The sequence below is a fragment of the Vombatus ursinus genome, unplaced genomic scaffold (genome assembly GCF_900497805.2).
Source record: "Vombatus ursinus unplaced genomic scaffold, bare-nosed wombat genome assembly UNPS02014820.1, whole genome shotgun sequence".
NCBI lineage: Eukaryota > Metazoa > Chordata > Mammalia > Diprotodontia > Vombatidae > Vombatus > Vombatus ursinus.
This window is the reverse complement of record NW_020954598.1, coordinates 23,778,158-23,805,745: the sequence shown is the minus strand read 5'-3', so window position 1 is coordinate 23,805,745 and position 27,588 is coordinate 23,778,158. Positions and strand designations below refer to the sequence as shown.

The following is a 27,588-nucleotide window of genomic DNA, read 5'->3' as shown; positions in this document are numbered from 1 at the left end:
GTGTGTGTGTGTGTGTGTGTGTGTGTGTGTGTGTGTGTGTGTGTGTGCAGTGCTTAGACCGCACCCCCATCCCTCCCCATCCCTGCAGGTCCTCCAGCCTCACATAACTGGCCAACAGTCCTCCTCCCTCTGCACCCTGTTCCCTGGGAAAAAGGGTCTATTTCTCCTTCAAGATGAAATAGTAGCAGCCAGCCTTTATGTGGCACTTTGAAGTTTGCAAAGCACTTTACAAGTATTATTTTATCTTCACAATCTTGGGTGACATGCTTTTAAGATCTTCATTTTAGAGACGAGGAAACCGAGTCAGGAAGTAGTTAGGCAGCTAGTTTAGTGAAGAAGGCTGGATGTGGACTCCAGTTTTCCAGACTCCATGTCTGACACTCTGTTCACTGGGCCAACTAACTGCCTGGATGTAGGGGGCAGAAACATCAGATCCTGATGGCACTTTTGAGCCAGAAGAGGCCCTAATCCATCTAGTCTAATCTCCTTAGTTTACAAAGGAAAACATTTTAAACTCCTCCACCCAATTGTTCGCTCCCTTCAACCTGTCCCCCCTCAATTGGAAAAAGAAAAACTAAATCCTTTTTTTTTATAACAAATATGCATAGTCAAGCAAAACAAATTCCCCAAGTTGGCCATGACCAAAAATATGACTCATTTACAGAGATGAAAATTGAGGCCCAGGAAGATGAAGGCATATGGATATTAAGATGTTCTAGAACAAGAGTTCTAGACATGGACCAAGGGGTTCATGGATGGATTTCAGGAAATCCTTGAACTTGGAAAATATTACATCTTGGGTTTTCATTAATGTTTAACTGAAATTTGAGATCTCTTTGAATTATTTCGAAACATGATTCTAAGAAAGGCTTCACTAGACTGCTGGGAGAGTCCATGATACAAAAAGGATTAAGAGGTTCCACTATAGAAACTACTTCCCAAGCTCAGATTTCCCTGTTGTTTTAGATCGCTATGTTTCTGTCTGTCTGTCTCTGTCTCTATATCTCCCATCTTTCCCCTCCTCTTTCCAACTCTTTCTCTCTCTCTCTGTCTCTCTCTCTCCCTCCCTCCTTCTCCCTTTCTGTCTTTGTCTCTCTCTCTCTCCCATCTCTCCCCCTCCTCCCTTCTCTTTGTCTCTCTGTCTCTCCCATCACTCCCCTCCCCCTCTCTCCTCCTCCTCCTGCTTTTTCTTCTTCTTCTTCTTCTTCTTCTTCTCTCTCTCTTCTCTCGCCCTCCCTTCTGTCCTCCATCTCTCTCATCTCTGCCCTCCCCCTTCTCTCCTCCTTTCTCTTTCTCTCTCCCCCCTCTCTCCCTTTCTCTCTGTCCTCCCCCCACCTAATTGTGGGAAGAACACTGGCCTTGAGTGAGGGTTAGAAAATCTGGGTGACTGACTTATTCTATGTGTGATCTTAAGCCAGTTCCCTCCCCTCTCTGGGCCTCAGTTTCCTCCTATGTACAATGAAGGCAATGGAGTAACTCCAACCCTTAGTGCCCCTTCTGGCTCACATATTCTATTTTCAATTCAGTGAACACTGATGTCTCTTGGGCAACAAAGACAAAAACAAAAGTCCCTGTGCCTCAGAGAGATGGTACGCTACAGATGCCATATATATACCTTACCCCCTCCCCCCATTGTACCCTCTCTAGACCACTCTCAGGCTGTTTGGCATATATAGGGCAAAGCAGGAAAGTGATAGGAGCAAAGACAAAGAACCAGGAAAAGTGTTCTAAGAATATTTGTTAAAGAATCCCTCTAGCTGGGGTGAATCAGAGGTAATCCACAAGTATTTATTAAGCATCTACTCCGGGTGCTAGCATTGTGCTGGGTGCCGGCCATAAACATAAAAGGAAGGACACGATACCCACTTGCTAGGAGGTTTCCTTCTAATGAGGGATGCTGGCACCTGAGCTGTGTTTGCCTTGAAGGAAGAGATTTTGACAGGAGATGAAGAGGGGGAGTGGATTTCGTGAAGGACAGCGAGCCCTGACATTCTGTTCTATGTTCCAAGATCTCTTCCAAATCTGACATTGTGCTCTATGTTTTAAATTCCGACTTTCTCACCAGCCCACTATTCCAAACACCCTTCCACATCCCCAGGAGCCTCTCCCACACATACCCTGTCCCACAGAAAGCTCTGGTCTCATCACTTTTGGGGGGTGGGGAGGACAAGCTCAGGAAAAAGAGCTGGGATGCCAAACAGCCTGAGAGTGGTTTAGAGAGGGTACAATGGGGGAGGGGGTCACCATACTGTTCCCCAGGGCTAGGTCTCCCGATCCTTGCCTCCAGCTGGAGGCGGGGGCTCCAGTTACAGCCCCCCTCCTCTCTACCCTCCCCACACTTCCCTGCCTCATTGGCTGACTGTGGGAGGGGCGCGGCCTGGGCTGCAGCCAGATGTTGGGAGCAGCAGGAGAGAGGAAGAACAGAGCCGTCCGTCCTCCCAACTCCACTCCAGCGATCCCTGCCCAAGCCACAGACGTCCTGTAGCAGCGGCTGCTGGAGTGGAGAGGGCCTGGGGGGGGAGGTGCTGGCCCCAGTTGGGGCCCTTCTCCCTAGTTGGGAATGCGCAGCTCCCGGCTGGACAGCTTCCTGGGACAGTTCCGTCTGGAGTTGGTGAGCTTTCTGCCTTGAGAGTGCAGACTTGGGGAGGCAGCACAGGGGGGAGCTGTGGAGGGACCCCTAGAGAATTGGGGAGCAGCTAGCTCTTTTGCTTCTTTTCTGCTAGGCACTGAGGTGGGCTCTTAGTGGAGGGGGAGTCCTGGGAAGGCAGAGGCCTGCTCACCAGGAAGAGAACCTAGAATGGTTTCTGGGGCACTCCAAGGCTCAGTTTCTCCTCCCACAGCCTTGACCCCAGAACAAGACAGGAAGTAGCTGTCCCCACCCCCACTCCCCAGCCAGCTCACCCCACCATAGATGTATTAGAGGAAGGTAGTACCTTGGACTTGACATCTCTATGGGTAGTGAGTATTCAGGGATGGGGGCTTTTTGCAGACACGGTTGTGGAGGACCTGTGGTCCTATATTAGGTCTGTGTTTGCCCACACATGTGGGGCTGGGGGAGGGGCACCCCAGCTGGCTGGAGCTGCCCTGGCAGATGGCTGGGGTTGGGTTTCGGACGGTTGGGGAACTTTGGGGGCTGTCCCGGGCATCAGGTAACAACATCCTGGCTAGCCATGCTTGGCAGAGGGCCTCCCTCCCCCTACCTTCTACATCCAGGAAAGGGAAAATAAAACTTTTGAGCACAAGGGGAGAAACTGAGGCAGGCAGGCACCTAAGCCTACCCGGCTCCGATGGTAACCAGGAGGAACTCATATATCCAGCAGCTTCTATCTCAACAGCTGTGCTTCTTGTAGCTGACTAGGGGTGGGGGGTGGGGTGGGTCGGAGCGAGGAGGGCTGTCTGCTGCCAGTTATGGGCCTAGGGGTAAAAAGAGAGGGGGGACTCGCCTAGCTTGAGTGTGACAAGGAGAGGAGGGAAGAAGGGGAGACCTTATAACATTCCGGGGGCCGCTTCCCCTTACTCGAGCCAGGATAGAGCTAGGATTGGAATGGGGGGCTGAGACAGTAGCCCCCTGGGTCAGGATACAGGCTCCCTTACCCTGCCCTGCCCTAGTTCCTTTCCTCCTCCCCACCTCAGCTCAGCTCAGCCCAGCCCAGCCCGACCCATCCTGGCCCAACTTCTCCACACCCGCTCTCCGCCACCCCCGGGCTGCCTGCAGCGGGTGCTAACTTGTCTGCTGGGGAACATGCTGCAGCCTGCCAGCCTGAAGAAAGCAGGGAGCCAGGAGGTTGGGGGGCCAGGCACGTGGCAGCTGCTGCCGGCTGGGCAGGGTTGCGTGTGCCAGGGGGCCAGGCAGGTTTTTGGTAGGTGACCCACCTGTTTCTGGTATGCGCTTCACCAGGATATAAGTGCCCCCCCCATGGTAGGAAATAGGCGTCAATGCCCCAAATTAGACACAGCACTTGGTGCCCAGTCCCCCCTTCCCCATAATATTTTCCACTAGCAGGAAGATGCTCTTGGCCCCTGCAAATCTGTACTCCAGCTAGGCTAAATATGAAAAGTTAGGATGGGGGAAGAGGAGGGAGCCTCAGAGCGGACCCAGCATAAAGCATGAGCATTGTGCTTGATCCTAGAGGTGGAGGTTCATGCCCCTGGCCTGCCATTTACCAGCTATGTAACCTTAGGCAAGTCATTTTACTTCAATTTCCTCATCTGCAAAATGAGAATACTTGTCCTCGTGTGTTATAATGTAAGAACAATAAAAGTGTTGCTAAAACTTATTCTGGTCCAGCCTTTGCTATTAATTTGTTATATGGGTTAGACACTTTCACTGCTCAGTGCCTCGGTTTCCCCAGATTTCATATGAAAATGGAATAATCCCAACTCTCATGACAACCAACACTCTACCCTGAGTGCCTACCAGAAGCAGGCAGTGAGACCTTTCTCTCTTTGACTCTGGCATCTCTAAAATAGGGATGGTAATATCGAATGGCTTTGACCTTTGCTCTCTCCTCTCTCCTTCAGCTGTGCGGGCGGGAAGAGCCAGGCTCCCCGCGGATGCAGGGTCCCTCGCAGCCACCCCCCCCAGAGCCCGCCAGCGGCCCCCGGCCCTGCCGCCCACCACGAGCCTCGGATGCCTCAGAAGCAGACTCGGCCTGCTGCCTAGAAGAGGACGATGAGGAGGGGGCTGCACTGTCCCCCTGTGAACGCACCCTGGACTGGGACTCAGGTTACTCAGAAGTGTCAGGGAGCACCTGGCGGGATGAGGACCGGCCAGTGCTTAGGAGGGCTGGCCGCCTACGGGGCCGGACCAGCCCCCCATCTGGACGTCGACCCCGGCCCAAATCTACTTCTGACATCTGCCTGGAGCAGTGGCGGGGACTAGATGCTGAGGACTGGACAGCGTGTCTACTGTCTCGAAGCCGAAGCCGCCAGCCCCTGGTGCTAGGGGATAACTGCTTCGCAGATCTGGTGGAGAACTGGATGGAGCTCCCTGAGGCAGCGGGTGAAGGGTGCCCGTCGGCGCCCCCTCGCTGGTTGGGAAAGCCCCACCACTTCTTGCTCAACCTCTCGGACCATCTCAGGCGCAGGCTGGGTGGGGGCGGGGGCGGGGGCCGGGCCCGGGGCCCCTCTGGAGCCGGGGCAGCGCCCCAGAGGAGCAGCCCAGCAGCCATGGCCGCCAAGCGCCTGTCCTGCCCCCCTGCACCTGGGTGCCCCCTCCCCTCGCCGGACCTTGCCTCGGACTTTACTCACTTTGCTGCTCTCATGAGGAGCCGCAGCCGGCAGCCCATCATTTGCAATGATGTCATTGGTTACATTTGACACCTCTTTTCTCCACCCCCATCCCCAACCACGGGCAATAAAGGGTTTTCTATTAGACCCCGATATCTCCTTCCTTGGCAGGGAGCAGAAGGGGTTTGAGGGAGGAGCCCTGCCCCTAATACTGCCCAGCTGGGTCTGCCGCAGGCCCCAGGCATACCCCACCCTTAGAATCACAGGATTCAGATTCTCGCAATCCTCTCATTGTCCATATGCAGAAGCTAAGACCCAGAGGGGACAAGAGATTTGCCCAAGGTCACACAGAATCTGGCAGAGCAAAGATTCAGATCCTGACCCTTTGACTCCACAATATGCTACACTGCACCATTTGGTCTGAAGAGAATCCCATCTGGCTTTGAGGCATGGTCCCGGGATGCAGGGACAGGGCCATGACTGGGAGCAGGCAGCGAGAAGGGGGCTGGTTCCACGGTTTAAGTAGCCGACAAATTTGCCTTGGGCAGATATCTTTCCTTCCTGGGCCTCAGTTTCCTCCTCTGGGGATTGGATTGGTTGACGTCTAAAGTCTTTTCCAGCTCTAAATGTCACGATTCGATGAAGGAGCAGAGCCAGTATTGTTACCAGGGAGGATGCCCGGCAATGACGCAGCAGGGCGCCTGAGTCTCCAACGGGGTGGGGGGAGATGGGAGAAAAAGGAAAAGAGGGGCTCGCTGTAGCAGCCTGTTCCCTGGGTGGGAGAGGCAGAATCCTGGGCTATAAGAGAGTCTGATTGGCTGGCAACGTTTCAAGCAATTTTTTTCTGATATCCCATTGGCCACCATCACCTGGATCTAGTTAATGCTTCATCAACTGTTTTATTAATGATTCTGGGGCTGGGAGCTCAGCCGTGTGTCCGTCTTTGTGGTCTGGGCTCAGCAGAGGCGGTAATGCAACGGGGGGAATGTAGTGTCCTCCTCTTCGTCCTCACAGCTGATCTCAAACACCAGCTCCTTTTGGCCCATCTTCGGCTCCTTGCCAGTCACCCGATGCGCCAATTCTGTCACCCTGCGGGGGAGGATGGGTGGGCATCGGGAGTCAGAGGCTCAGCCAGACTCGGGCAAGGGAGCAAAGAGGAGAAGAGGGAGAGTCATAGTTGAGGGCCCAGGCAGGGGGGCGGTGAGAAACAGGAGCAGCTCAAGACAGGAAACATCTGAAACTATTTTAGGAGAGAGCTGAAGGCAGAGAGACAGGAAACGGGCCATTCTCTCAGAGGAACAGCCCTGAGCAGCAAGTAGGGTGGGGATCTGGCCCTGTCCCCAGAACCAAGTCCCGGACCTGCAGGATGGAGTGGGCAGCTGGACTGGGGGATGCTAGCTTCTTCCTGGGCACAGGCAGGACCCTAACTCTGCTCTTACCTAGCTCCCTCACCCCTCCCCTTCCCTCCTCCCACCTTCTACAGATTCCATTTGGCAGCTCCATTTGGTTGCAGGAAACTGCCAGGGAAGTGTGAGGGGCCCCTTTGGTGGGGAGGGAAGGAAAGGTTATGGCAATGGGTGAGCTAGTGATGGGACCCCAGGAGGCTTGCTGCTGTAACACTGACTTTATCATGTCTGTGCTATGTAGTAGCTGGATGGCATTAAGCACATCACCGAACCCCTCTGGTGCTGTTTTCTCATCTGTAAAATGAAAGGGTTAGATGAGATGATTTCTCAGGTCCCCTCCCACTTCAAATCCTGCAACATTCCCTACTCTTGCTACCTGACCCATACCCTGACCCTTCCTGTGCCCCCATCCCCAGCCTCAGTTCCTCTTTGCTGGAGGAGACATGGCCCTGCCACAGAAAGTCCTGTCCTTCTGGCCAAAGCTAAGAGATCCAGAGTCTCCCTCTGGACACCCTGGGCTCTTACCCAGCCCTCACTCTCAAATCACACAGACCTGGGCCTCTCCTGGGAGGTTCATCTCCTGGAGGCACGGGCCCATTTCAGCTGTGTCCCAGAGGAATCTTTTCCCTGGTCCCCACAGCTGCTCGTTCATCTCCCCCCTTTCCCTCCTTCTCCTCCCCAAAGGGTAGCCTCCGAGTGGGAGGAACTTCTCTGGGCCTAGAGCAGTGCCTTCCTCTCTGAGCAGCCTTCAAGCTTGGATCTAGCCAAGGCCCAGAGAAGACCAAGGAGGGAGGGGGAAGGGAATGAGCATTTCTTTTGGGACTACTATGTGCTAAGCACTAAACTCTTTTTTTTTTTTTTTTTTTTTGGTGAGGCAATTGGAGTTAAGTGACTTGCCCAGGGTCACAAAGCTAGTATCAAGTGTCTCAGGCCGGATTTGAACTCAGGTCCTCTAAACTCTTTACAAAATCATCATTCCCATTTTACAGATGAGGAAACTGAGACAGAGGTGAAGTGACTTGCTCAGGGTCATACAGCTAGTTATGTGTCTGAGGCAGGATTTGAACTCAGGTCTTCCTGACTCCAGGCCCAGAGCCCTATCCACTGTGCTACCAGCTGCCTCTGAAGAGTATGAAGAGCATCTCTAATCCTCAGGGGAAAGGAATACTGGGATGTAAATGGCTCCTGGAACAGACAGGAAGCTGATCTTCTTTTATACAGGAGAACGGGGGCTGGGCAGCAGAGAGTGAGAACCCTAGGGGTACCTCAGAAAGGAGAGGCTGGAGGAAGCCTGGACCCCCTCTGCTCCAGACTGGACCTCACCTGAGCTGGAGGTTTTGCTGGGCCTCTGGCCAGCGCCTTGAGTACAGGAGATAGGTGTCCAGCAGTAACATGGTCACTGGAAGGTCATACTTCTCCTGGGGGTAATGGAGATAGGATAAAGGCCCTGCTGAGCCCTAAGCTGGCTCCATACACGTGAAGGAATCCATGGGGTGGGTTGGGAGCCATAGACACTGGTGAGGCAGGTAGGGGGAAGGTGTGGGGAAGAGACTCCTTCAGGGAGAATCTACTCTGGGGGTCCTTTCCTGGGAGGGGAGAGAAGGAAGGAAGAAGCCAGGACCTTTAGGATCTGGGCCTGGGGGCATTGAAGGGATGGGCTGGTCTGCTGGGGGGGGGCCATGTATCTAAACTTGGGGCAAGGCAGATTGGGCACTGGAGGTAGGGGAGAGCTGAGCCTCTAGACACCAGGGTCCAATCTTCTAAAGAGGGACGTGTCCCGAGTCCCTGGGTAACTCATCCATTCCCCATTTGGGGAGGGATAGAAAGAAGGCCACTGCTAAGGGCTTGTTCAGAGGCAAGGGCTATGTGACTGTGTATGAGATCTGGCAGATAGGTGGGACTAGGCTCACCTGGAGATAGGCGAGAAGGTCCCTCAGGGTCATCTCAGGCTGACCTGGGGCAGGAGCAGGCACCGTCAGCCGGTCCCAGCATGTCCATCTCATATCATGATACTGTTGGGTGAGCAGAGATGTGGGTGTCAGCAAAGAGCCTGCAGTGTAGACTCTATAACAGGGCTTCAAATGAGTGAAAACACCCTGGCACTCCTTCCTTCTGGGTCGCAGAAATAAGAGATGGGGCTGAAGAACCAGGCCCCAGTCTCCTACTTTGGAAAGGGATAGAGCTGGACAAGAGCATCTTCCCTGACAAATTCCTTGTTTCTTTGATTAAGAGCCTGGCTTGGGGAAATCTTTGGAAGCAGAAAGCAGTGAGTGGGAAAGGAAGGCGAGCAAGGAGAAAAAGGCCTGCAGCCCCCTCCTCAGCCTGCTTTCCCACGCTGGACCTTCCCTGAGCTGAAAGTTTTGTTCCTTTGAAACCAACATGTCAAATTAAATTCATCTTTCCCTTACACCTGCTACTCTTTCTGACTTTTCAGTTTCTCTCTGTGGCATCACAATTCACCCAGTCTCCCATATTGGAGTTATCTTTGACCTTCCTCTCCCTCATTTCAGCTCTTGCTGACTTCAGTTCGGCAACATCTCCCACCTCTGTGCTTTTGCCTCGGCTGTCTCTCATGCCTGGAATGCCCTCCCTCCTTACTGCTGCTTCTTAGAATACCTAATTTCCTTTAAAAACTCAGCTTAAGTTCCACCTTCTCCATGAAGCCTTTGCTGCCCCTGCAGCTGCTAATGCCTTCCCCATAAATTATGTTAATTTTGTGTACATCTTACCCTATTCTTTTACTGGCTCCCCTAATAGAATGTTAACTTTTTGAGGACAGGGACTGGCCTCGAGGCCTACTGACTGGCACACAGTAGGTGCTTAATAAATGCTTGTTGTTTAATTGACTATCTTCTGAATTCATCTCCACTTCCACTGTCACACTCTGGTATACACCTTCCTTACTACTGTCTTAGATTACTGCAACAACCACATTACAGGACTTCTTGCTACCAGTATCTTCTCCCACCAACCCATCCTTCCTTCTTCAGTCAGAATAATCTTTTTAATTTGTAGATCTGGTCATATCACTCCTCTGCTCATAAACCTTTAGTAGCTCCCCATTACCTTTTTTTTTTTTTTTGCTTTTTGGTGAGGTAATTGGAGTTAAGTGACTTACTCAAGGTCACATAGCTAGTAAGTGTCAAGTGCCTGAGGCCGGATTTGAATTCATGTCCTCCTGACTCCAAGGCCAGAGCTCTATCCACTGTGCCATCTAGCTGCCCCTTCCCTATTACCTTCTGAGTAAAGTTCAGTTTTCCCTGCGCTCCACATGTGCCCCACCTCCCTTCTCACATAGTCCAACCCAAAGGGACAACTCTTTGCCTCCACCTCCACTCTCCCAAACACTCCTGTGCTTGCACTCAGGCTCTTCCCTGTGCCTGCTGTGCCCTCCCTCCCCTGTTGGTCTGGTGAGTTCCTATCTGTCCTTCAAAGACCAGCCAAAATGCCACCTCATCCAGGAAGCCTTCCCTGATTATCCAGGCTGGCATTGACTTCAGGCCTCACCTAGCGGTTTGTAGCTCTTAGTTGTATATTTTAGTTGTCTATGCCTTATTTTTTGGTAAAATAAGAGGGGGATAGTCAACTAAATGATATCAAAGGTCCCTCTACACTTTAGATCCTTTAACCCTAAATGTATTCCCTCCCACCCCGAAGGGTAGAGAAAGGAAAGGCCGAGGAAATCCAGGCCTATGGCCTACCCGTGGAAGAAAGCACAGTTCTGGAGTGGGGATGGGAGGGGCAGGGGGAGAAGGCTGAGGGTCCAGGGAAAGGGGATGTTGAGCCAGGGCAGGCTCGGTCAGCATTCCTTGCTCCTCCCTCCCCAGGCCCCGTCTCCTCAGTGGGACCCGTCACAGGACATGGCCGTGGGGGCCATTTCCACAGGAAAAGGGGCTGCTCCGTCACCAAGGCTGGGGGTGGGGTGGGGGTCAGGGGAGCTTCCTGAGGAAGTAGGGGGGAGGGGCAGCAGCTGCAAACCTTAGATAAGGAGCATTACTTCTCAAGTCCATGGTCGTCCAGCCAGCTCAGCCTCTGAGCCGCTAACTCCCAGCTCCCTAGCTTGCCTGATGGTAGAGTATCCCCCTGAGGTGCCAAGAGGGGACCTGCTCCAGGGCTGTCCGGTGATATCCCTAAGCAGGGCTGAGAATCAGGACACCAGGATGGCAGCTCTGGCTCCGCTACTAACTGGCTGTGTAACTCAGGGCTAGTTCCTGCCTCTTTTTGAGCCTCAGTTAGCTGAGCTGATCTGCGTTCAAAGATAGTTCCCTATAAGATTCATGATTCTCAGATTTCTCATTTGTGAGAGCCCAGAGAAGAGATCCTGGGATTTAGAGAACACCTGAATCCAGCACACTCATTTTATGGAAGAGGAAACTGAAGCCCTGAGGGAAAGGGGCCATCCCACAGCTAAGAGTCAGAAGAGTCGGGATTTAAAGTGAGGTCTTCTGACTGCTCTAGAATGCTTGGGAAGGTACAAGGGACGTGGGGAGGTTTTTAAGGCAGGAAACAGTGGGAAGGAAGTGGAAGAGAGGGATTGTGAGGGTGACTGTCCTGAGGGCTCCTACCCTGGCTCATCAGAAACTCCAGTGTCCCCACTGAATGACCAGATCTGGCCCTGAGGCTGGCGCAATCTGGAGACAAAGAAGGCCCTGTGCGTGGGGGCAAGAAGGGGGCCAGAAGCGGGCCCTGGGCTGCTCCCTGCTAACCCTTGCCCTAGGCTTTATACAAAGGCTCTCTGTGATGGGCTTGTAGAACTGAGGGGGCATAAAGGAATGAAGACCCCAGGACTAGACAACAGTCCGGCCCTGGGTGTGGGGGGGAGGGGAGGGAGACAAGCCCCTCCAGTGTTTTGGACTGTTCCCTTCTCTTTTTCCCTCTTCCTGCCTTTCCTGTTCCCTCCTGCCTCCTCAGACCCTGTTTTTCATTAGCTTGGTCTAATGAGCTAATAATCACTTCCAGACTCTAGTGCAACTGGGTTCCCTCTGCCCATCCCCAACCCACACACATCTGCACACGCAAGCACACACTGAGACACACAAACAAGGACACGAGTGTATACTCATGAGGACATACATGGGCACATGTACTCAGGCATGTGAACACAGGTACCGCTGGAGGGACTCCCTTGAGGCAAGGCCAGCCGAAGGCTCCCATGGGCCTGGAGCTCTGTTCACTCCTCCGCCCTGGGCCCGGGCATGGAAGCTGGTAGAACTGAGCCCTACTTTTCTCCCAGCTCCCAGAGCCCAACAGCTGGAGTCTGGCCTCGTCCAGGCCTATCTCATTCTCACCCCTTCTATGGTGTGGGCTTGGGTCTGACTGAACCCAGAGAAAGCCTCAGGCTCCCCGTCCGCCCCTCAGAAGGGCTCCCTAGGGGTGGAGGGCTGAGGAGGGGGCTGACTGCCGGATGTCTGGCTACACTAATGAGTTAAAGCTGTGGGCTCTCCCCCCACCACCCACAGACCCCATCGGGTCTGACGGCTGCTTCCTGTGTCTGACAGTTCCCAGCCTGCTGCCCCCATCCCCCCAGCCTCAGCCGTTGTTCCCCACTCTGGCCTCTCATCTCCTCCCACCCCAGCCTGGCTCCCTTCCCCAAGCCCCTAGCTCCCAAACAGTTCCCCTTCTCTCTTTCTCATCCTTCCCAGCCTGGTTCTGTCCTCCCCCTCTTCAGTCCTCATCCATTCCCCCACCTTCCAACTTCAGCCCAATGACTCAGGCTGGAAATTCAAACCCTTCTGGAAGTCTGGGGCGGAAAGGGGGAGATGGTGAAGAGAAGCTGGCTTCCACAGCTTCCACACTCACCCCCAGCACTCAAGTTTGGGGGAAGTTCAGAGAGCCTCTTCAGACAGGGATGGGGAGCAGGGACATTGGTCAGGGAGTAATTGTACGGCTGGGTTCTCAGGGAGCTCCCTGTGGGGCCTCAATCTTCCCAAGATGCCTCCTGGATCAGGCCTGGAGTTGGAGACAGAGCTGGGCTCAAGAGTGAGCTGAGAACGAAGAGCCAGGGATAGGGACCTTCGCAAGAAGTATTACAGCTAGGGATAGAGGAGACATCAGAAGCCTTCTCATGAGGAGAGAGGCTTCATGGTGGGCTGAAATGAGATGCTGCCCGGACGGATGAACTTCATCTAGAATACACAACAAGGCCAAACCCAAATCGGGATGTGTGTGTGTGGTGGGGGACATCTAGAGGAAAAGAGGGAGGGAGGGATTGGCAGGGTTAGAATACTCTCGGGCCCAGAACAGCCAGGGCGAACGTGAGCTCCCTTTAGGCATTTTGGGAAACTTGTGCGTCACCCACAGGTTAGAAGATTTAAAAGCCAGAAGGAACCTTAAAAACCTTGTCTGAATATCCTCTCACTTTACAGAATAGGAAACGAGGCCCAGAGAAGAGAAAGGACTTGTCCAAGGTCCACAGCTGAGATTCGAACTCAGGCCTTCTGACTCCCAAACCAATGCGTCTTCTATGGCACCAGCCTCACTCAGTTGGTCCGTGAGAGAATATTTTTATATGCCTCAAAGTCACTTGGAACTTTGTGCTGGTATATCTGTAAGTGCTCATGCCCTTGGAAAGAAACACCAGCAGAAAAGCCTACCAGCTCCCTGAAGTGTGTTGTAGGAGCTGAAGAAGGGAGGGAGCCACTGGGGACCAGAGCTAGAGAATCCAGGGACCTTGTGGAGGTTGAGGGCCCCGAAGACAAAGCTAGGAGTTAGCTCGGCTGTTTTCTGGCCAGATGTGGTAACCTCCTACCATCAAGAAAGAGCAACTTAAGAAGGCCCTGGACCAAGGGCAAAGGTTCCCCAGGGTCATCTCAGAGAATGAGCTGATTCACGAGAAGCTGAGACCAGAGGCTCCATGGCCCAGGACAGAATGGCCCATGGACAAGGAGGGTGGGAGAGGGGCACAAGGAAGAACTGAGATAAGGTGACGGGCAGGGACAGTGGAAAGGGCTGGGAGAACAACCGGCGTGGGAGACATCTGGACTGGAGTCAGAAAGAAGAAAGGATAAAGAGTCAAGAACAGGCAGGGAATGATCTATACGAATAGAGGGAGCAAGACCGGCAGGGACAGGGCTAAGGTCGGAGCCAAGATGAGAGCGGGGAACCAGATGAAGAATAGGGAAAGAGACAGGAACAGGGTCAGCAGTTAGGACCAAATGGAGAAAGGGAGAGGTGAGGGCCAGGGTAAGGGGGACAGACTACACGGATGTTAGGAAGGGGGAGCGGGTCCGCAAAAAGGCCCAAGGTAGGCTGAGATGGAGAAGAGGGGCCAAATGAAAGGGAGAGAGGAAGAATGGCTGCCATAGGGAGAAGACGAGGGCTTCCCGGCAGGGTGAGGGCAGAGAATGAGGCTTTACCTGTTGGACACACGGGGCCTTGGGTATCCAGCGAGAGAGGTGAGGCACAGCCAGCTGTAAGTAGCTATGGCGGTAGGAGCTGAGACACCGATGCCCCATCACGATCTTGTACAGCTCCAAGCCAACCAGCCCGGCCACAACCGCGGTCGTGGTGGCTATGGCTGGGATGATCGCCCCTACAATCCTCTTACTCTGGGGAGGGATGGACACGGAGAAGGTATCAGCAGCATTGGAGGTGAAGACATTTCGGGGATCAGGGCAAGAAGGGATGGACCCTCCAGAAAAATGGAGAGCGCATATATGTCCAGGGGCCCTCCCCTCTTAGCTCTTTCCTGAAGGGTGGAAAATGGATCATTCCAGGTCTGGCTAGATCTGGGGAATCTAACTTTGCTGTTTACCTCCTGTGGAGAGACTCTACAGAGTTGGTGTAGAGAATCATCGTATCTTAAAGCTTGAGAGGACATTGGAAGTCATCTGGCCTCTACATACCCCCATTTTACAGAGGAAGACAGTAAGCCCCAGAGAGGGAAGAGATTTCGACCCAGGTCACACACCTAGTGAGTGCTGGAAACACGATTAGAACCCAGTTCCTATGACACCAGACCCAGCGTACTTTTCACTATAACCGGAGTGGATATGAGGACCCTAGGGCGGGGGGTGTCCAACCTTGCTCCGGTCAGCTGGGGGGATTCCATAGTTCTCTGCCCGAAGGTTGGATGCAGCCACAATGAAATCCATGTGGAAGTTACTGTCATCATCCTATGGAGAGTCAGGCAAAACACAGAAGAATCTGGTGGGCTCTGGGTCTAGTGATCCCAGGCCAGAGATGCTTAGTGTACTCACTGAGGCTTGTCTCTTACCTTCTCAAACAGCTGTGGCTCCAAGGAGGTTCCTGGCCATTTCGCCAGAGCTAAGCGTAGTTCTTGTACATAGGTGGGACCTGCAGTTTGGAGAGGAGAATAAAGAACGTCCTAAAGTTGAGTACCCAAGTCCAGGCCCGGAAGCTTCTCCAGTCAGCTGCTTTTTTTTTTATTTTATTTACTTTTTTGGTAGGTAATGGGGTTAAGTGACTTGCCCAGGGTCACATAGCTAGTAAGTGTCAAGTGTCTGAGGCCAGTGGCTGCTTTTTAAAAAAATTAAATTCTATATTATTTAAGATGGTTAAAAAAATAAAACAACAATAAAAATTAACACAAACAGCACTACATATATATGTATATACATATATATGTATGTATATATGGTTGGTAGAAGTCTCTTGTAAAAAAAATTAAATTTTGTGGGTTTTTTTTCCCAATTACCAAGCATTCATTTTTTTATTCCTCCCTCTCCTTCCATTCTCCTTCTTCCCCTCCTGGGGAAAAAAGACGAGAAAAACAAAGCCCCTGTAACAAACAGGCATAACCAAACAGATTCCTGTATTGGCCATGTCTGAAAACTGTGTGTCTCTCTCTGCCACGAATTGGGCTTTAATAGGCAAACAAAAGCCCTTGAGAGACAGAGTGGGAGAGTTAAAAACAAAAAAAAAAAAAAAAAGGGGAGGGAGGGAAGCCTGAACTTGGAGTCAGGAGGCCTGGGTTCAAATCTTGACTATGATGTTTCCTAGCCATGTGATGATAGGTGAGCCACTGTTTCCTCACCTGTAACATACAGGTGCCCACAGAACAATTTTCCTCCTGCCTACCTCCTAGAGTTGGTGTAGAAACTTCTGTAAACCTTAAAGTGCTCTAGAAAGTGCATTGTTGTCATCATCATTTTTATCATTATCAAGGTGTAGTGGAAGAGCCCTGAGCTGGCAGTCCAAAGAACCGAGTTCTACTCCTGGTTCTGTCATTGAGGTGCTGGGTGACCTTGAGCTAGTCACTTCCCCTCTGTGGGCCTTGGTTTCCTTTACTGTAAAATGAGGGGGTTTGCCTTGATCACTGAGATCTTTTCCAGGTGTGATCTGCTGTGATCCTAGGATTAATGATCAATGCCCCCGTGTTCCTTCCACGTGTGTGAGTCCTTGGTAAGGAAAGGCGCTATCTTTTGTAAACTTTGGGGTTGACCACATATTAGGTTGAATCATTCTGATTAATTTCTGAAGATGATGGGAACCCTATTGTTACTTGTTTGGATTGTGGGTTTTTGTTATTGTTGCTTATTTTTCCTAACACTAGTTAGCTCAGGGCCTCAGTTTCCTTTTTTGTAAAGTTAAGTGCTTAGATTGAATGAAGTCTAAGATCTCTTTTGGGGTAGCTAGGTGGCACAGTGGATAGCGCACCAGGACTGGAGTCAGGAGGACTCATCTCCCTGAGTTCAAATTCAGCCTCAGATACTTACTAGCTATGTGACCCTGGGCAAGTCACTTAACCCTGTTTGTCTCAGTTTTCTCATGATCTAGAGGAGAAAATGGCAAATCACTTCAGTATCTTTGCCAAGGAAAAACCCAAATGGGGTCACAAAGAGTCGGACACAACTGAAATGACTGAACAAAAACAAAACAACAAGGTCTCTTTCAGCTCTAAATTCTATGATCCTAACATAGGGGTGAAGCACTGGTCGTCCCCTTCCCAACTCTCACTGTATAGTAGGGAGGACTTCTGACTGATTGAAAGTGGGTTTGCAGTTGCAGAATAAACCAATGAATTTGGGCCAGAAGCAACAAATGACTAATTAATCTCAATCTCTTTAGGCATATTCTGGGACAAGAGCTAACATTCTTGAGGGGGTAGAGAGAAAGTTGGAATGGGTCAAACTAATCCCAGGAAACTGTCCTGCAAGAGAATAATTTAGAAAGTTTAAGGGCCAGTTAATCTGGGATTGAGCAGTTATAGTCCCACTTTAATGACTTCATTTTTGGGTGTAGTTTTTCTGATTTTGTCTTTTTTATCTTTTTATCTCATCTTTTTTATCTTTTCTTTTTAAATGAGTTATAGAAAGCTGTTTCTTGTGGTCTGAAGTATACAGATGCTCAATCTCTTGGAACAAGAATCAGATTGATACTGTCATTGCTACTGGAAAGAGCTCTGATCCTCTACTACCCCAACATGGCTCACCTCCCCATCTACTCCCTTCCCTGGCCACCACTGCCCTAGAGCTCTAGTATTCTCCTATTAGAATGTAAACCCCTTGAGGACAGGAACTGTCTTCATATTTAGATAGCCATTGCCTAGCAGGAAAGTGCTTGGCACATAGTAGGTACTCAGTGAATACTTGCTGTTTAATGGTTTGACCAAATGATGAGCAAGAAAAGTGAGGAGCTAGAACTTGCCTCTCAAGTTCCAGCTGGCTTTCCTCATGGGTAGGTGCCATGCCTTCCCTATTAGACTTGGGCAGACGAAGGAGGCCAAGCCCTTACCCCATTTTTCTGAGGACTGTTCTAGCTCCTGGTCATTGGCAAAGATGGGGGTGTGGGTGTGGAGGTGAAAGGCAGGTGCTGGTAGCTCCTGAAGGATCACACGTAATTCATCTCGGTCTTGGGAGCCCGGCAGTTTGTGGGTCTTGGCATACAGGTTGGCAGCTGCCAGAATATAATCCAGGTGGGTGTCCTACGGTAGAAGCCAGGATCAGTGGGGCCTAAATGACTCTCTTTTGCCTATTTGGATGTATGCATATATAGTTAAGTATATATATGTCTACTGTGTGTGTGTATGTATGTGTCTGTGCAAATGCTCCCCTTCATATAGATATTCTGTGTATGGCCATGAGCATGTGTCTCCATACATAGCTCAATGTGTGTATTGTGCAATGTACCTGCTTGTCTGCATATGTATATTTCTATGTGCACTTGTGTCCCCAACATGCACGTATGCATATATGTCCTCTGCTTCCACTGTATATATCTAGTATGTACAAAGTTGTTTTCAGGTTTGTCCTTTCCCTTCATTAGCTCTTTGAGGGCAAAGACTGTGTTTCTTACTTTCTTTGTCTCCTCAGTGTTTAACATGGGGTTAAGTGCACATAGTAAGCAATTAATAAATGCTTGTTGATTGATACACACACAGTATGTACATTTGTCTGTGTTCACGTATATGTGTCTATGAGTCTGTGGGTCTGTGTCTATGTGTCTCTGTGTGGATCCCAATATACCTCCCCTTAGGGGTCCCATTCCCATGTCAATACCATGGCCTGTTCTTAATTCTGGACAAGCGGGGGAAAGGTATGAAGCCCAGATTATGAACTCTTCAAGATTTAGGGAGGCAGGAATAGGCACCGATCACCCTCGTGGTGATCAGTTCTTGGCTTTCCTTCCTCACCCACCCTGGTTCCTCTGCCCCAGCCTCCAAGCCCCTACTCACCCTGCTGATGTCAAACTCCAGAGGCTGGGGACAGCGTTTGGTACCAGACCAGAAGGGGACTCCTTCCTCATTCACCTGGGGAGTTAGGGCAGGTCTGAATTCTCATCAGGAGCACTATTACTGACTCCTCCTCGCTCCCTTTGCCTCCCCCAAATACATACACACACACACACACACACACACACACACACCCCTACTCCCCGCTCCCTTACCTTGTCATGGGGAAAGTACTGAAGAAGGTGGGTTATGCTGTCATGGAAACAATGTTGCCAACGACCCCAGGCCCAAGCTACACATTCCTGCCAACCCTGTGGTGGGCTGAGGAAGGAAAGGCTTGCCGTCTTCAGATAATCTAGGGCTTGTGGCCCCTCCATTCTCTCTAAGAAGTCTGGCTCCCTGGGAAGAGAGAATCCTCAATGCAGAGCCCTAGGGTCTGGGCCCCTGGGACTCAGGAACTGAGCCAGACCACATGGGACCTGAGCTCCGAGCTATTTCTCCCTCCCCCCTATCATTCGAGTCACTGCCTTTAGCTCTGCTCCCACAACAGGCATTCTGGTCCCTACCAACCTGTATACCTGGGCCCACGGGCTGTGGGGCTCTTGGAGCCAGGGTAAACACCATCCTCCACCCACCAGAGAACAAGGCTCAGTGATACGCAGAACCTGGGGCCCCCACGCTGCTGCTGAAGACCCCATCCCACCCCTTGCCTTCCCCTGCCAAGGCCTTACTGTAGGTAGCGGTTAATCATCTCTGCTGGCAATCTGAACAGCCCTTCAAACTCATTCCAGGCCCACTGTGTCAAGAGAGTAAGTGAACAAAGTGGCTGGTTGGGCCCAGCCTGGAAGAGGCAGGTCTCTTAAACTCTGTCCATCCTCTGTACCCCTCATTGTCCTGGAGCCTTTGCTCCTGCCTTTAGACCACAGGATCATGGAAAGGACCCTAAAGATCATCTGGTCCAACCCTCCCCATTTTCAGATGATGAAACTGAGACCCAGAGAGATTAAGTGATTTGCCTAGGGTTCCATAGGCAGTAAACAGCAGAGCAGGGATTCAAACTCAGATCCTTGGACTCCAAGCACTCTGTTCTACTAGGATGCCTCCCTCACCCCTATTCCCTCTGTCTCCTAGAGACCCTCCTGGAAAGAGGAACAAGGCTCAGATTAGGAGGAAGGTGAGGGTTCCAGGGGGCGAGTTAGTTACCTGTAGGGTGTGCTCAATGGTACTGGGAAAGTGGCGTAGGGTACAGACAGGGTACGCAGTCTCGGCATCTTCGGACGACGTGCTGTACGGCTGGGTCAGGCAGGGCACAAAGATGGCAGCACTGCCTTGGGTCCCTTGAGTGCCTGATTCTAACATTGGCTTCATATAGTGGATGCAGCGTTCGGACACATACTTACCTAGGAGTCAAAGAGTTGCAGAGTGAGAAGGCACCAGGGCTCAGGAACAGGGCACCTGAGAACTGGGGACCAGGGGCTTCTTGTGGGTACTTGGGCGACAGTCTAGTATCAGTATACAAGAAGTGTCTCCCCTTAGGGCAGTGGATGGTGCACTGAACAGAGTGCTGGGCATGGAGTCAGGAAGATCTAAGTTCAAATCTAGCCTCAGACACTTACTAGCTGTGTGGACAAGTCACTTAACCTCCGTCTGCCTCAGTTTCTTCAACTGTAAACTGGGGATAACAATAGCACCTACCTTGCAGGGTCTTTACTTTCACTAACCTCTAACTCAAATTCAGCATTTCCTTCAACAATTTAAAAACCAGATTCTGAGAGAGGTTCCATGTGCTTCACCAGTTAACCTAAAGGGGAAGGAGTTCCTGCCCTACCTGGTTCTTAGTTTCTTCCTCTTTTGTAAAATGAGGAGCACCGGACTTGATGCGTTCAAGGCCAAGGGGTTAGGTCTAAATCCTACCCCCAATGAGGATGACGTACGGGCCTGGAAGCTGTCCAGGGCAGAGGCCACACCATCGAGGCTGGAGAAGAAGTCATCCCCGAAGACGTGTTCAGTGTCAGGGCCCAGTTCTTTTGTGTGTGCCGTCACAGAGAGAGCTGGGTTCATGCTTCTCACAGCTAGAGCTGCTGCTTCTGACTTGGGCTTCTGGAAGGAGGTGGTGGAGAAGCTTAAGGGGAGACTGGGGCAGGGAGTCCAGAGTTCTGCTTTTCTCTGCCTAGCCGGGCCTGGGAACCAGGGGTGCAAAGTTGAGGAGTCCGAGGAAAAGGGGATAAAGGTAGCGCCTTTGGGGCTGTGGAATTCATGTTACAGATCTTCTTAGAGAATCCCCCTCCCTCAAGAAAGTGGAACCTTGAGGAAGGGGATGTCAATGGGGGCCGAGGTCCCCAACTCACATTTAGGTCCCATGAGTGGAAGAGGAACTGCCTGCTGAGATTGGAGAGCTCCACAGTGTCCATGTCGGTGACAGTGATGCCCCCGCCCTGCCCAGCTCCCAACCCCAGCATCGCAAAGGTCTTGAGGAGCTCACAGCCAATGGCCCCTGCCCCCACCTACCAGGAGAAAACAGGCCTTGTTGGGGTTAATTTCCCCAACTGATTAGCTCAGCTAAGTTACCTTTTCATTCTCTGAAATAAAGGGAGGCTATTAGACTGACCGACCGCTAAGAGACTTTGTCCCTCTGAAATCCTGTGACTCTGACTCTTTACCCACCTCTGCTCTCCATGGGCCCCTGACCTCCTCCAAAGCTCATTTCCTTGACTCCACCCTGCATGGCTTCCCACATCCCGCTCCTTCCTCCAGTGACCTTAGAGATGGGTAAGATAGTCTCCCTGGAGTTTGCTGGCTTATGGGCTCAGTGTCTAGGAGCCCAGACCTCTGATTTCTACTTCCTGACTAGGTTTGGGGCTTATCAGGATAGGGGGCTCACACCCATAACAGCCTTAAGCAATCATACTTCCCATGAGGCTCAGGCTGGACAAGACAAAATAGCCTCCCTACTCAAGGCCTGGCCTACATGAACCTGGACCCCTGCAGCCCCAGACCCCTTCCTGCTCACCAGGAAGTAGCATTGCTTGCCCAAATTCTTCTGGAAATCATCCCCAAACACAGCAATCTGTCCATCATAACGGCAATTTCTCTGAAGGAAGATTTGGGATGAGTATGTGGGAAGAAAGAGGGGGAAACAGATGACAATCAAAATATGACCTCTACTGCTGTTCACTGTGGTGTAGTGGAAAGAACACTGACATGGCAGCCGGAAGACCTGGGTTTCAGCTACTTCACTGCTCTTGGTAAGGTTTCCTCATCTGTGAAATGGATATAACAGTTGAACTATCTACCTTTCTACCTTCCTAACAAGGTTGTTGTAAGGAAAGTGCTTTATATAAAGCACTATATACATATCAACGGTATATACGTACCCAGTTGTATATACTTATACAGCACATATAACAGAACTCTGTTCATGGCTCATAATGGCTACTATAATGATGTTCCTCAATTTTGAGTGAATCCTGTCCATTTGCCCCCACTAGAGCCGGAACTCCTTGAGATTGTTTCCTTCTTTCTATTCTGCCCTCGCATCCCCCAAGGTCTAACATAAGTGGTCAGACTCCAGGAAGACTTTCCTCCCCACCATCCCTGCCCTAACCCTCCAAGTACTCACTGGGGCACATGCCTCTGGTCTCAGTGGGGGCTTTCCATCTTCCGGCAGACATTCAAGAGCGTCAAAGTACAGCCACTGGTCCAGGGGTATGAACTTCCCTGAGGCTGCCTGGGAAACTCCACATTATTAGCTACCCCTCTCCCCCAACTTTACTCTCTTCCACCTTTATTCTTTCCTTCTACTGCTCCACAGAATCAGCTCCATTTCTCTCCCTTTCTAATTGTCCGGGGTCCTTGAAGCTGTCTTCCTCTAAGTGAGGTGGAGTGGGGAAAAAAGCATAGGCTTAGATTCAAGAGAGATCTGGGTTTGAATCACGATGCCAATATTTATTAACTGTGTGATCATGGGTAAGTCATCAACTCTCTGAGCTTTGGTTTCCTCATCTGTATCATAGGAAGGATACTAAGAACTCCCCTAGTTTTCTCCCAGGTAGTGATGAGGAAAGGACTTGGAAAACTAGGCATCTGGGGGCAGCTAGGTGGCGCAGTGGATAGAGTACCAGACCTGGATTTAGGAGGACCTGAGTTCAAATCTGACCTTAGACACATAACATTGACTAGCTATGTGACCCTGGGCAGGTCACTTAACCCCATTGCCTAGCCAAAAACCAACAACAACAAAAAAAAAAAAACAGAACAAAAAACTAGGCATCTAGGTGGCCTAGTGGATAGAGTGCTGGACTTGCAGTCCAGAAGACCTGAGTTCAAATTCTGACTCAGACACTACGGTGATATTGGGTAAATCATTTAACCTCTCTATGCCTCAGTTTCCACATCTGTAAAATGAGAGAGTTTGACTTGGTAGCCTCTAAGGTCCCTTCCAGCTCTAAGTCTATGATCCTGTGTATGACGTTATAGAAACAGTATAAAAATGGGAGCTGATCCTACTGCCCGCTCCCACTCCCTACCCCCACCCCATCTGGTTCCCCACCCATAAGAGGGGCATTGCATTCAGAGACCCTGGGATTAGACCTGCGTTCCAATCCCAGCTTTGCCACTACTTGTGTGGGCTTGGGAAAACCCCCTCCCGTCCTCTGTGTCTCAATTTCCTTCTACACATCATGAGGAAATTAGACAAAATGGTCTCTAAGATCCCCTTAGAAATGGTCTTTAAATTCTTAGATGCTCAAGGACAACAGAGGGCATGGAAGTTTGGGACTAGGCTACCCTCTGGTGGCCGCTTCTGGTTACTGCAAGCTAGTGGCTCACCAGCGTTGGTCGGGGGTTGCCTGAATGTCTCCCAGTCTGGTCCCTGGTTCTCACCTTCAGCATCTCTTGGGCAGCCATCCCGCCAAATACCGAGTTTATGGGGCTCAGGTCCCCAGTGCTGGTCATAGCAAACTTCCTCACTAGTGCCTCATCGAGGGGCTCATTCACCTTCTTGCCATTGTCTCCCTGAAGGGGTTCCAGGCCCTGGGCCAGGATCACCAGCTCATTCGCGTCCTCCTGTCCAGGAGATGCAGGTGACGAAGAGAAGACTCTTTCCCCAGGCTCCGGCCAGCCCCAGCTCTCCCTTCAATCACTAAGGTTCTGAGGGTGCCAGGGCAACTCACCAGGCACCAGGGTCTGGGGAGGTGGCCAGTCTCGGCCTGGTATTTGTGCAGTGCCCGGAAGGCCTGATGCAAGCAGCGGGCACGCTCTGCCTCCTGAAGGTTAGCTGCCATGATCCTGGGCTGGTGCAGTGACAAGGGCAAGGCCTCCTAGAGATGTGAGGATGGGACACCCCACCTTTATCTAGTCCTCACTCCCCTTGCTCCCCTCCCCTCCCCTACTCGACCTTTTAGAACAGAACTTTTCACAGCAACAGCCCTCCCCCCTTCCCCTCAGTGTGCAAGCTTCTGCCTAAGGGCTCAGGCCTCAGGGTTTAGAATCAGAGCATTGGGGTTCAAATTTGGGTTCAAATTCAGGTTCCACTTACTACCTGTGTGACCTGAAGTCATATGAAGTGATTGAATTAGAAGTTCACTCAGGTCCTTCCTAGCTCCAAACCCTATGATGCTATGGTTCCTCGGCAGTTGAAAGGCCTGTCCCTCGCCCCCTGTCCTCACACATACTTGCCAGTCTCCCCCAGCCCCCTGGTATTCACTCCTTTACAAGGACACTCACATAGGAACGAGTCTGAGATCTCTTGACTTGTGTGATAGCTCCACTTCGTAGGTAGGGGGAAAAGGCCGTGGTGTCCCCAATCTCGAGGGTCCATTTGTCTGCCAAGTTTTCCACCACCAGAAAGTACAATGCTTGACCCCATCCCACTATTCTAGGAACTCTGCCCTGAAATTAGGCTGGCCTTAATTCCTCATGATTGAGAGTACTAGCCCCTAGGCCAACGGGACAGAGAGATGTGCTCAAAGGCGGGGGCCCTGTCTGCCCTATTAGTGTAAGGAGCTCCCTGAGGGCAGAAGTTACTGTTCCTCCTCAGACTAGGGGCTCCCCAAGGATAAGAAACTCCCCCTCTGGGTTAGGGGCTCCATAAAGGTGAGGGGGGCAAGACTGGGGACCTTCCCAAGCGTGGGAGCTGATCCTGCTCTATAACTATTACCTTTCCTCTCTCTCCTCATCCTCATTCCCCAGCTCTGGGACTTTGTCACACTCAACACATACAGGATTGGTATGACTCACCTCGAACTCGGATGGGCAGAGGACCACAATCATTGAGCTCTGTCATGCCTTCAATGTCAGAGAAGGTCACCCAGTCTCCATCCTGGAACCGATGTCCATTTTCTTCAAGAACAGTGAGTATACCAGGAGAACCCTAAATAAGACAGGACTCAGGTTGTCTATGTCAGTGCCCTCTGCAGGGGGCCCTCAGGCCACTCCTCATACTAGGCTGTAGCAGTTAAGGTTGTGGCCCGTCAACACTCACCTGAGATATGTGCCCAATGTTGCTCTGTAGGGGTTCGGCTTCACTAGGGTCGTGGATGATGAATTTCTCGCCAAAGTCACAGAAAAGCTGCCTGGGAAAGAAGGAAGGGGAAGATGGGGCCACTGGGGCAGCTCCTGGTAGTGGGCCCTTTGAGAGCCAAGGGGCACAGTTACATTCAGTTAAGGAATTAAAAAGATTTATTAAGCCTCTACTCTGGGTCCGAAGCACTGGGCCTGAGGAGGGGGGACTCCAGGACTCTTTCATGAGAAGCTCACAGTCTAGCTGCAGAATGTGTAACCCAAGCTATCTCATGAAAAGTGCATTAGAGCGGCAAACAAAATGTGGTATGAAGTCTGAAGGGGAGATAATTAACCACAAAATCAATGAAAGCTTCAAGGAGTTGGCATTGAGGTGAGTTTTTGAAGAGCCAGAGCAGGGTAAAGGTTATCCTGGGCGAGGCAGGTATGGGGTTTGGAGCAGGAAGGAAAAAGGGGAATGGACCTTTGACATTACTCACCCCACCAGGCCCCGAGTGCTGGCCACCAGGAAGTGCACGCCATGCTCGTGACAAAGGCTTCCCACCTGCAGCTGTTCTTTCAGTGTGGAGTCTGTTAGCACCACCACCTGGGGATCCTTGGAGCTCAGCATGCAGCCTGAGCTGACCAGGCCTTTCACTCCCCTCCCACCTTCATGCACTCCCCTCCCACCTTCATGCACTCCCCTGAGATCCATCCCTAATGGCTTCCTTCCCCATTGCCACTATAGGATCTGGACAGGAACCCCCAACACAGGCCAGCAGGAATGGAAGAAGAGGGCTCTGAACATGGAGCCCTGAGAGGCGGAGTTCCATGGATGGGGTGTGGGGGAGGAATCTCCTGGTCTTTCATGAGGGGCAGGTGGGGGCAAGTGTAAAGGAGAAGTGTACCTGGAATCCTCGTAACACAGTCTCAGTGAGGGGTCCATCATAGGTACTGATGTACACATCGCTGTTGAGCTGGGCTAGGTGGGGCAGAGATGCTTTGGCCCTGTTTTGTCCTATGTCCTTTTCGGACAGGAAGAACTGGGGGAGAACATGTCTTGGGGTAGTAGTGGCAAGAGAGGAAAAAACACTCTTCCCCCCATAGCTCTGAGCCTCCACCCAGCTGGGCTCTTCAGCTGCTACTGTCCTTTGCCTCACAGGTCCCTTTGGATCTGACCCTTCCTTACTTGGGAAGCAAGATCCATCCAGCAGGTCGGACTGGGGTCACGCAGAGTGAGTCTGCCCACTCCGGCCAGGACTAGGTTCTTGGCGATCTCGACACCTAGCCCCTTCATGCCAGACACCAGCATGGAAGACCCCCGCAGCCTCCTCATGGCTTCTGTGCCTAGAACATACCTTGAGGGGTGGAGAGAGAGTTGTGGTCAGCTGCTATTCCTGCTACCCAACTCCCCCTCTGAAAAGATGGATTAAAATTTGGCTTCTTGCCAACCTGTGCAGTCACTCCCTCCCAACAGCACCCCCCCATCCTCTTGTACTTACAGCTGTCGGGAATACAGTTGTTCATTGATATCCAAATATGTCTTGAGGTCACCCATCCTCTTGTATGGACTCTCTACTCGCTCAGATACCCAGCCAGACACTCAACTGGGCAGAAAAAAACATCTCCCCACCTCCCACCCCCGACAGACACCCAGTTAAGTCCTACTGGCTGAAGCCCTAATCCCCAGACAGAGCTACAAACAGCTAGTCAGTGTGGCTCTACGCTCCCTGACGTGGCTCAGAATGATGAAAGTCAATGCTTGCCCTCTCTTCTCCCTTTCTTTATTTCCCTTCCCAGGACTGTCCCGTGTCTAGGCTGCTGCCTCAGTTCTGAATGCTCCCTTGTCCTTCACCTCAGGGCTCTGCTCAGTTAGAAATAAAAGGAGCAAAGAGAAAGGGAAAACGGGACTCAGCTGTTCTCCGTTTCCTCCTTCCCTTTTATTTTCTAGGAAAGCGAAAGTGAAAGCCTGAATCTTAGGGACCCAGTCAACTTCTTACTTTCCATATCAACCCAGAACACGCCCCAGTGCCCAGAAGAAAACACAGTAGAAGAACGAATACGCTGCCTTCATTAGCTGGCATTATTCCAGCTGACATCACTCCCCTTCACACACTCCATTCAAGCCGGACTGGTTGACTTACTATTCTCCAAACTCAGCATTCTCTCACCTCCATGAAGTCCCGGGGACCCCAAATCCTCCTCACCACTACCTCACAGAATCCCCTACCTTATCTGCCGCTGCTGTGACCTCTCCCATCCTGCTACCTTCCTGCTTCTCAAATGATCATGTAGCTGCTTACCGGTTTACATGTGGTTCCCCAATGTCACTAGTGCACTTTCCTCCTTGTGGGGACTGGTTTTCCATTTCTTTGTGTTACTAGCAAGCAGCACACCACAAAGCCAGGATGTCAAACCCAAATAGAAAGGTTTCCCTGAAGGCTGCACATTAACCTAGAAAGCCACAAATTAACATTCTTTGTACTGTATTTTTATTTTGTTAAATATTTCTCAATTACATCTTAATCTGGCAGCATGTTTGACATCTCTGCAGTCAATGTTTAAATTGGGTAAAATTGGGCAGAGGACAGGGAATCTGGCCCAGGGACCTAGGTCCTTTTTTTTTTAAAAATATTTTTATTTATTTCGTTAAATATTTCCCAATTACATGTAAAAAAAATTTAACATTCACTTTTTTTTAACATTTTGAGTTCCAAATTCTCTCCCTCCCTCTTGCCCCTACTCTCTCCTTGAGAAAGCAATTTGATATCAATTATACATGTGACGTTATGCAAAACATACTTCCGTGTTAGCTGTGTTGCA

The 27,588-nt window shown here is 51.2% G+C and overlaps 2 protein-coding genes across 3 annotated transcripts; one reads left to right on the top strand and one right to left on the bottom strand.

Moving 5' to 3' along the window:
• Positions 1 to 2,410: 2,410 nt before the first annotated feature.
• Positions 2,411 to 5,376, top strand: INKA1 (inka box actin regulator 1). The gene is made up of 2 exons (XM_027836922.1): positions 2,411 to 2,611; positions 4,522 to 5,376. Exons 1-2 carry the CDS (start codon positions 2,561 to 2,563, stop codon positions 5,317 to 5,319), a joined length of 849 nt encoding a protein of 282 aa, XP_027692723.1. The 5' UTR covers positions 2,411 to 2,560; the 3' UTR covers positions 5,320 to 5,376.
• A 121-nt stretch (positions 5,377 to 5,497) lies between these two features.
• Positions 5,498 to 26,707, bottom strand: UBA7 (ubiquitin like modifier activating enzyme 7). Of its 2 annotated transcripts, XM_027836919.1 has the most exons (24): positions 26,268 to 26,707; positions 25,955 to 26,123; positions 25,674 to 25,808; positions 25,266 to 25,372; positions 24,749 to 24,839; positions 24,505 to 24,637; positions 23,992 to 24,089; positions 23,439 to 23,585; positions 23,149 to 23,331; positions 21,887 to 21,994; positions 21,278 to 21,358; positions 20,616 to 20,771; positions 20,202 to 20,367; positions 19,471 to 19,667; positions 18,999 to 19,063; positions 18,483 to 18,666; positions 18,271 to 18,345; positions 17,331 to 17,520; positions 14,851 to 14,930; positions 14,657 to 14,749; positions 13,991 to 14,182; positions 8,546 to 8,647; positions 7,959 to 8,053; positions 5,498 to 6,318 (listed from the first exon to the last, which is right to left on the bottom strand). In XM_027836919.1, exons 1-24 carry the CDS (start codon positions 26,321 to 26,323, stop codon positions 6,186 to 6,188), a joined length of 3,036 nt encoding a protein of 1,011 aa, XP_027692720.1. In that variant the 5' UTR covers positions 26,324 to 26,707; the 3' UTR covers positions 5,498 to 6,185. The 2 variants fall into 2 exon arrangements, with proteins under 2 accessions (XP_027692720.1, XP_027692722.1); XM_027836921.1 differs by lacking the exon at positions 7,959 to 8,053.
• Between the last annotated feature and the right edge of the window lie 881 nt (positions 26,708 to 27,588).

Bases quoted from the DNA above. Each gene is read 5' to 3' on its own strand.
- UBA7 (XM_027836919.1), bottom strand. From the start codon at position 26,323: ATGGGTGACCTCAAGACATATTTGGATATCAATGAACAACTGTATTCC. The intron at 24,840-25,265 runs GTGAGTAATGTC...CTTCTTTCCCAG, and splicing joins AGCACTCGGGGCCTGGTGGG to GCAGCTTTTCTGTGACTTTG. The intron at 20,772-21,277 runs GTGAGCAGGAAG...TTCTCCTGGTAG, and splicing joins GCAAGCAATGCTACTTCCTG to GTGGGGGCAGGGGCCATTGG.
- INKA1 (XM_027836922.1), top strand. From the start codon at position 2,561: ATGCGCAGCTCCCGGCTGGACAGCTTCCTGGGACAGTTCCGTCTGGAG. The intron at 2,612-4,521 runs GTGAGCTTTCTG...TCTCTCCTTCAG, and splicing joins GACAGTTCCGTCTGGAGTTG to CTGTGCGGGCGGGAAGAGCC.